Raw genomic sequence first — 10,059 nt, forward strand, 5'->3', positions numbered from 1 at the left:
GGAGGCCAAGAAACTTCCATTCTTGTAATTAACTCCTCTCTTTTTGTATTATTTTACAGGACTTGTGCTTGCTGACCTTATAGAAAAGTACTTTGTGTCGCCTACGTTATTTAGAGTTATACGACTTGCACGCATTGGACGTGTCCTTCGACTAATTCGTGGAGCCAAAGGAATTAGAACTCTGCTTTTTGCCTTAATGATGTCTCTTCCTGCCTTGTTCAACATTGGTCTTCTCCTTTTCCTTGTCATGTTCATCTATGCCATTTTCGGCATGGCTAACTTTGCCTACGTGAAAAAGCACTATGGGATTGATGACATGTTCAATTTCGAAACATTTGGTAACAGCATGATCTGTCTTTTCCAAATCACCACTTCGGCAGGGTGGGATGGCCTCCTCAACCCTATCTTGAACACCGAACCAGAGTGCGACCCAAATTTTGAACACCCTGGAAGTACAGTGAAGGGGAACTGCGGGAACCCCTCCGTCGGTATCTTCTTCTTTGTCAGCTATATCATCATATCATTTCTCATCGTCGTCAACATGTACATAGCTATCATCTTGGAGAACTTCAGTGTAGCCACGGAGGAAAGCACGGAGCCTCTGGGCGAGGATGACTTTGATATGTTCTACGAAGTCTGGGAGAAGTTCGATCCCGAAGCCACGCAGTTCATTGAGTACTGCAAGCTGGCCAACTTTGCGGATGCCCTGCAGGAGCCGTTGCGGATCGCCAAGCCCAACAGAATAAAGCTGATCTCCATGGACCTGCCCATGGTCAGTGGGGATAAAATCCACTGCCTGGACATTCTGTTTGCTTTCACCAAAAGGGTTCTTGGGGAGTCTGGAGAGATGGATGCTCTGAAGCAGCAGATGGAGGAGAAGTTCATGATGGCCAATCCCTCAAAGATCTCCTATGAACCCATCACAACCACTCTCAGACGGAAGCAGGAGGAGGTGTCGGCCATCATAATTCAGAGGGCCTACAGGAGACACCTTCTCCGGCGCTCCATGAGGCAGGCATCCTTCCTGTATCGCCACAGATCTAGTGATGGCAACATTACTGTGGAGAACGCTCCTGAGAAGGAAGGTCTCATAGCATCCATCATAAATAAAAACTATGGCCATCAGCTGGAAATGATCGAGACTATGTCCTCCACCTCCTCTCCGCCATCTTATGACAGTGTCACCAAAGTCGCTAATGACCCTCTACAAGTGCTAGTGACAGATTCTAGAAACACTGGGCTCAGCGAACCCTGCACACATATTGACAGAGACAGGGAGACTTTTCTGTAACACTGGTTATGAACTGCTTTACATTATGTTTACCGAATGTAACATAACTAAACTGACACTGACTTAGTCTTGTTCTACACTGAGTTACAAAACACAACCGCAGAGTTTATTATTATTATTATTATTATTATTATTATTATTATTATTATTATTTAAAAACTTTTTTTGTCAACCACCTTGGTTGGATAAATGAAGGGAATGTCTTCACAGAAGCTACCCTTTGACCCTGCTTATGTTAACTATGCTTAATATTTATATGCATGAAGGACCTGTGCAGAGTCACTACAAGTATATCACTGATGTAATAATCATCTATTGGGCTGAAAAAAACAAAACAAATACAAGTTATTTACAAACAATGCCTGACTGTATGCATTCATTGAAGGTCTTACTTATAATGGTACATAAAAATGTATGACCTTACATTTTATCTATCTATCTATCTATCTATCTATCTATCTATCTATCTATCTATCTATCTATCTATCTATCTATCTATCTATATATATATATATATATATATATAGTTCTATAGCAAAATGTAATGCTTACTGTATATGTTATTATTGGTCTTTCATAAAATTATTATTATATTTGATATTTTTCTACTTATAGAAAGGTTGTGTCTTTTTCCATTGGGTAGCGAACCTTGTACCTACGTAAAGCAAGATTCCTCAACAGGCAGTGTAGACGTATTTATCTGTCTGTGTACAGCTCTATCCAAATGTTTTGCATCACCCTATAGAATCAACACATTTTGCTTCATAAAGTCAATTTAAACCTGCTGAATAATGTTACATTAACATATTGAATTACATACTGCTTTGTAGTTTTCCATAAATCTAACATGAAATATTGTATTACAATTATGGCTTCCAATTGCGATATCATTTTGTAGTTTCTTTGATTACATGATGTTAAATAAAACATCTAAATTATGTTCAGAGAGAGAGAGAGATTTTTTTTTTGTATTATGTCTCAATCCTAAAATTCGAGGTGATGCAAAACATTTGTGCCTAGCTGTAGGTACAGTATATGGTGGGTTGGGGTTACTGGGTAAGCTTTACAGTCACATGTCTATGCATTGTGACGATCTGCAGGGAATTCACATGTGCTGAATAGTTTTTTGAAGCTGTAAGCATGACAATCAAGCCCTATTCTCCTGCGCTTTGGTAATGCAGATTTCTTTTGAATAGTTAATGGGTCACATGTTTATCCAATATGAAAAGGCATAAAGCCATGGATTTACCATGGTGAATGCATGATGTATGTTTAGTGTGGATGGGAAGCTTCCAGAGAGACTGCATGTTATTACAGCACTCTAATACAATAAGCACCTTTTACAAGGCTCTCTGAGAAATGATATGCATGATGCTGAATGAAGAAAACAATTAGAATCCAAAGCAGTGACATAAACAGGAAATGCTGTTTGAACTGTTTGTTGATTTACGCTTCCAGAATAATTAGAGAAAAGAGGAAAAAATGTCCATTGTCAAGAGGATAATAACACATTAAAAAATATGACATTATATAAATATATATGATATGATAAAGGTTGGCATTCCAGTCTGACCAACTAAGCTTTAAAGGTATGTATGATGAATCCAGGATGATAATGCAATACTAATAATAATAAAAGAAAAATGAAGCAACTCCACTTTTGTGGTCATAATTCACAAGGGGTGAGTGAAACTTCATTGACTTCAGGGCTGTCTAAACTAGCAATAGCTTCATCATATGTTTGTCTTATCTATGCCTGCTTTGTCAAGGATTCTTTAGGTGGTCTGGTAGCCATTCCAGACCACTGCATTTACCAAAAAAAGAAAAACAAAACTTTTGTACAATTTATTATCACTGTTCCAGGTCGACCACACAGACATTGTGGATTATTTATAAACCTATCCCCGCAGCTTTCCTTTCTGATGGAAAGGCCCTTGCATCAATAATTCCCTTTTGGTGGAAAGAGTTATTTATCACGTTTGAAGAAGGACAAGTGGGGTGAGGGCTGGGGTGAAAACCCTTCTTTACCGAAATAATTCCCTTATGGAATGTGCAGGACACCACTGTTCGGTTTCAGTTGGTCTTCATGACCAAAACCCATTTATCTTTTTCCACCACTGGAGATTCAAAAACACTGCTGTTGAAAAAGTTGAGACTGTGATATTCAGAGGCAACCGATTTCAAAACCTGAACCCCCAATCAGGACCTGTAGCTCCCCATGAAAAAACGTGATCGATGATCACACTACAAATGTGCACAATGCACAAATATTGATGTACTGCAGAATCCTGGTAAAAAAAAAAAACCTGTGCTTTAACTCCCAGGCTCAAGATGTTCTGTATGAAAAGCAGACGTCTGCATGAAACAACACCTCCTACTCTCGGTCGCTTATCAGATCCGTTGCTTAAACAGATACATACAAAGATCAAATCCAGTGTTTAAACAGATCAACACAAAGCAAGTCAGCAACACATGTTTATTTTTTTTTTTTTTATTTCTATTGTATGTAGAATAAGACAGTAGATTTTGAAGGATATGATACAGAACACTTTAAGCAAAATACTTGCATTATTGTTTCTAGGCTCCTTTTTGATGACTTTCCTTTCCCCAGCAGTAATGTTAATACTAATATATTATTATTATTATTATTATTATTTATTTCTTAGCAGACGCCCTTATCCAGGGCGACTTACAATCATAAGCAAATACATTTCAAGTGTTACAATACAAGTAATACAATAAGAGCAAGAATGCAATAACTTTTGTTCAAGCAAGGTACAAGTGTGACAAACCACAATTCAATAATACAGCAGATAAGTGATAGTTACATCAGGATATGATTAAATAGTGATAGTTACATCAGGATGTGATATAATACTGCATTAAGGCCAGGATTTTAAAAGCTATCTTATTTACTGTACTGCTGACAGTATATAGGAGGCTGTTGTCCAGTGGTTAAAGAAAAGGGCTTGTAACCAGGAGGTCCCCAGTTCAAATCCCACCTCAGCCACTGACTCATTGTGTGACCTTGAGCAAGCCACTTAACCTCCTTGTGCTCCGTCTTTCGGGTGAGACGTAATTGTAAGTGACTCTGCAGCTGATGCATAGTTCACACACCCTAGTCTCTGTAAGTCGCCTTGGATAAAGGCATCTGCTAAATAAACTAATAATAATAATAATAATATTCTTAGAATTAATGCAAGTTAGTACAGTTTTGATAAAGGTTTGGTGTATTTAACCTGCTGTGTGCTTCGTTGTTTCAAGATCAATAGGCTAGTGCAGATACTGTGATACACTTTTAAAACAGCCCATAAAAGATCAAATAATTTTAATAAACTGTACTGGCCTTTTAAAGGGCAATTGCAGAATTCAAGAATTTCTGTTGCAGGAACCACGGAGCCCTGGCACAGAACTTGTAAAAATGTGCCATGCTTTTCACAGGGGACTAGCCCTGGAAGCCTGTACCACTCACATTTAAGCACTTCACTCCTTCACTGAGAGTGGTTTGTTTATGAGGGCGGATCCAGAAGTGTTGCTATTTCAGTTATCCACCATACACAACTATGTGGCAATCAAGTGTAAAAAGTGGTTGGTGTCAGGATTCATGCCCAGCTACAGTAGTTGCTCAACAACGTTCCTTGGATTAGACTCATCTTTGTGCACTCTGAATAATTGAAGGCAGCCTGGCATAAATATCCTGTTTTTTTTAACAGGTGTCTGCATTTAGTATTTCCAGTAACCTTAGGCCTGTTACTGTTAAACAGCGGTTCCAATGACGTGTCAGAAATAGCATGTAAACAAACCATTCAAATCATCTTTGCTACTAATAAAGCCAATCCAGAATAAACAAATAAACCAAACTTAGCAATATATTATATTATAATTAGGGCAGCAGTGTGGAGTAGTGGTTAGGGCTCTGGACTCTTGACCGGAGGGTTGTGGGTTCAATCCCCAGTGGGGGACACTGCTGTTGTACCCTTGAGCAAGGTACTTTACCTAGATTGCTCCAGTAAAAACCCAACTGTATAAATGGGTAATTGTATGTAAAAATAATGTGATATCTGTATAATGTGAAATAATGTATAATGTGATATCTTGTAACAATTGTAAGTCGCCCTGGATAAGGGCGTCTGCTAAGAAATAAATAATAATAATAATAATAATAATAATAATAGCTACAATGTGGAAGTCTGTTATAACCAATATCCTGTTAAAAGAAAACCCAAATTACTTTTTTTTAATGTGTCTTCTAAGTAGCGAGACCACAGGGGAAGTCATCTAAGCAGCATGTCAAAGCAAACGTCAAACAAAGTGCAATTAGTAATATAAAAGAATGCTTACATATTGCAAAAACATGTAGAGTTTTGACTGAAGAATCTATGCAAGAACTGGGTTGACTCAAAGACCATTGACCTTCTGTATGGTTAGATGATCGTGAAACGTAAGGCAGTGTGTTCTAAAAAGGCAAAGTGCTCAAATCTTAAAAAAAACTTGCAATTCTAGGCTGCTGATAGAACAAGTTATGGCACTATTTATTTGTTTATTTTTGTTCATTGTTTTATTTTTATTTTTGGAAGGGGTGGGAGAAGTCAGTGTAATGCAACGTTGCAATAAAAGAAAACATATGGTCTATTCACTTGATCTGAATGGTTGCGGCTCTAGCGAACATCATCCTTATCATTATATACAGACCTCAATGTGGAGTTTCAGACTGAAACACAATACAGAGACTCCCAGCACTGTTAGATTAATGATCACAGTGGTGGGATTTGGATCCACTGCTGTTTATATCAGTGTAATAGACACCATGATGTTAATACATATCCTTTGTTGTGTCTAAACATAGAAAATGATCCTCATTTAAGTTCAACGGCAAATAACACATGCAAAAAGATTATCGACGAGGATTCATTTGTGTATAATTAATTTGAATCTAGTACATATGCAAAGATTTGTAATATACTGTATTCAGAATGTACATTTATTTTTGTGACAATAGTAAAATCTACTGTATATTAATTAATTTATCCCTCAAAAAACAGTGCCTCTCATGTCCTTGCACCACAAACTTGTTTACAAGCAGCTTTTCTAGAAAAGGATCCGGGACATAAAGCCTTTTTTTTGGCCCACAACTGGCTTGACAAATTAAATATTTATGCACATATAAAATACCAAGCTGATGCATGTGTGCAGGTCTTTTCTGTAGCCTTTTACTTGAAACTTGACTAGGTAACACTTTACACTGTGTCTCGAATTTCTGTGTATTTACAGAGAAGTTACTTAGTAAATATATGTGTACTTATATTTAATTACAATGTTATTACGCATAGTTACAATGCACTTAATGTGAAAATCATTTTGCACATTATATGTAAGTGCACAATTGTATAAAAAAAAAAGGGTTAGGGTCAGTGTTATATCATGCAAAAAGATCGACACATTAAGTACATTGTAACTATGCACAATAACATTGTGATGATGTGTAATAAGCACACATGTAAATACACAGCAATTGGAGACTTAAGGGTACATTGCTGTAGATAAGCCTCCAAGGATAGAGGGCAGATTTTGCACCTTTTTTTGCTGATATTTCCTTTCAGTCAGCCGTGGGCCAAACAAGGGACTTATTTACACGCATCCTGTCTGCCAAGCAGCATAGAGTCAGTATAAAGGGTTATGAAGTTAAGCAGCTTTGTTTTGTCTTCACATTATGCTCATATTCATTTGAAGGTGTTGCCTGTCGATGGTATTTACAGGCAGGTTTTCTTTATACAGTTCTATACAGCTGGTATAAAACAGGGAACACATTGTGTGTACATGGTGATTCTACAGAGCCGTTGTTTTTTCAAGGTATTGTTTGTGGGGTTTTTTAGGCTGTTATAATTCTTACTTCTGTAAGTAAGCCCAAATCCTATTCTACAAAGTAACAGGAACATTTAAATAAAAGGTGGACCTACTGTACACTCCATAATAATCTTTTTGAAATGTGTCCTATGTTGTAATACTAAGAATGTGCATGCTAATTGAGATTGTTTAGATTTTGGATGACTAGGTTGAAACTGATATTACACCATTAACTCCAACAGTGCGTGCCTGGTTTGAAGACGCACATGCTGTAACTATTTAAGATACTGGCCTTAAATAGTATGCATCTATTTCCTGTATATTACTTTCCCATTTAGGTAATAAAATCAAATCAAACACAGCAATTGTAGTAAGCTACTGATTTTAAATACAATGTTCTTAAAGTATGAACCTTTTACAAGTGGTGGTCTGAAACAGTGGAAGACACATCACCCATATTTGTAACATGTTGGAATTTAGTGGGACAGCCCTCCATGTACTGGACAGGTAAATGTCATCTCTTGCCACCTTCTCCTGCCAGGACCCCCCTGAAATGAGAAGTATATCTCAGGTTCTATCCTGGTTAAATAAATACCTTTGGAAATGTGGAATGCACTGTATATAAAATGCATAGAAGAATGAGTGCTTTTACTATTATTATTATTTATTTCTTAGCAGATGCCCTTATCCAGGGCGACTTACAATTGTTACAAGATATCACATTATACATTATTTCACATTATACAGATATCACATTATTTTACATACAATGACCCATTTATACAGTTGGGTTTTTACTGGAGCAATCTAGGTAAAGTACCTTGCTCAAGGGTACAACAGCAGTGTCCCCCACTGGGGATTGAACCCACAACCCTCCGGTCAAGAGTCCAGAGCCCTAACCACTACTCCACACTGCTGCCCTTTTACTAATGCGTTAATAACTTGTGTTTGGTTGTATGTTTAGTGTTTCAGTAATGTTATCTATCTTATACATTACTTTATATCAGCAACACTGGCCAACATAGCCAATAAAAAATTCTCCCGGACATTCCTGGAGTCGCAGAGTGGTCTCAAGCAGACATGCATCACCTATCGAGATTGTGCAACATATTTCTCATCTTCTTATATCCTAGGCTGATATAAAGTAGAAATGTATAACTTTGGCTTGTGTAATTTTAAAACATAAGGACCATTCAGAATGAAAGAAAGCCAGTGGGCACATCAAGCAAACCCTGCTGAGGTGTCTTTAAAACAGAGCGCCCATGTACATCTAGCTCCCAATATAGTGCAATTTCTCGACAGTGTGACTCCCTTTCCTTTGATCCCCTGAACTAAAAACTTCACTAATAGCACTTAACTATCTGTCTGCCCACTAGTTTGCTCCCCCAAAGTCCATATTTCTATCACTGTTTGCTGTACACACTCTCTGACCCTGATCACTCCCATATCACTGTTTGCTGTACACACTCTCTGACCCTGTTCACTCCCATATCACTCTGTTTGCTGTACACACTCTCTGACCCTGTTCACTCCCATATCACTCTGTTTGCTGTACACACTCTCTGATTTTGTTCACTCATATCACTCTGTTTGCTGTATACACTTTCTCTTATTCTGTTCACTCGCAGGTGACAAGCACTTCATAGCTGTGCCTCAGCCACAGCACCTCCCTCTGAATTTGGAACTACCAGTTATGTCACATACAGCAGTAGGGTCTATATTTGTGCAAATTGCAGGCAAATGTCCTATTCCATAGTAAAGGTATGTTGACACAGGATTTTTACCCACCGTGGAGAATCAGACCCAAAAGGCCTGGCCAGACACGCAACTTATGTTTCCCTTGTGTTGCCAGCAAAATAGAACATGTTCAGATAACATGTTACGTTTATGAATGAAGGTAAGGATGAGACCAGACCATGTTTCAAATTTTAACAATGTTTACCATTTATTAGTTCCAAATACCCCCATAACATTTTACATTGCACACCATTGTTTGGATACAATACGTGCCACTAGTATTAACAGAGATAGGCACTTGATCAGATTACCTCCGCTGGAGAGAGCCCTCAAACTGATACAAAGATTGTCCCGTTGATCTGGAGGTATTGGGAGCTTCTCTATCTGTATCGCCTCTATGCCTAGTATTTATACTATAGTAGGTTCAGAACATAAGTAGTTTACTAATTCTAATAGAAACAAGTTATTCAGCTGTTACTCCACACAGGTGCAACCAACCACTAACTACTCTCTCTTACAAGGGTACTGTGGTTAATTGTTTACTATATTTCACTTCCTGGTTTAACATTACCAACACATTTTCTTTGGTATGATTACCAATACATTTTCACTCATATTTATTTATAATATAGCATATAAACCATTAACACAGAATGAACAACATTTGTTAAAACGTTTCTGCCCAGCTCTGTATGCAGTCTGAATCCTTTTGTGTAAACATGGCAGTATTCAGTCAGATAAGCCATCATTTAGATAATTTGAAAAGAGGCACATTTCTAGGCACAGAGCTCAAATATATTTTCTTCTGGAACCAAAAGTGGCTTAATCTAAACCTAGCCAGCTGTGGACCATGTATAATCTGAGCCAAAAAAAAAAAATTGAAATCATTAGCTTTAATTGCATTTTTTCTAGAGACTGAGTATAGCCCACTAGCCCCCCCCGCCCCCCCCCCCCCCCCACATTGCTCTGAAATTCAACCCATGTCTAATTCAGTTTCACTGCCAGAACCAAGTCTTTGACTAACGTTTGTCGAAACATTCATCAAAGAATTTCATAGGGTTATTTTAGTAATACCGTGGCCTGCGTCTCGCTGCGTGAGTCTCGTCAATTTGAAATAACTACAGCTCGATACACTCGTCTATTTCAATTTACTGGCAATTCAAAACAATAAAAACATTAACAATATG

General features: G+C 37.8%; 1 protein-coding gene across 2 annotated transcripts in view; it reads left to right on the top strand.

Moving 5' to 3' along the window:
- The window catches only part of LOC117394626 (sodium channel protein type 4 subunit alpha-like), a 143,744-nt gene extending 136,240 nt beyond the window's left edge, over positions 1-7,504 (top strand). For both annotated transcript variants that reach the window (XM_059018847.1, XM_059018844.1), the window contains one exon: positions 60-7,504. In XM_059018847.1, the coding sequence (XP_058874830.1) occupies positions 60-1,291 (1,232 nt within the window). In that variant the 3' untranslated portion in view covers positions 1,292-7,504. The remainder of the gene's footprint in view (positions 1-59) is intronic.
- Positions 7,505-10,059: the final 2,555 nt, after the last annotated feature.

Source organism: Acipenser ruthenus, chromosome 3, assembly GCF_902713425.1.
Source record: "Acipenser ruthenus chromosome 3, fAciRut3.2 maternal haplotype, whole genome shotgun sequence".
Classification (NCBI taxonomy): Eukaryota; Metazoa; Chordata; class Actinopteri; order Acipenseriformes; family Acipenseridae; genus Acipenser; species Acipenser ruthenus.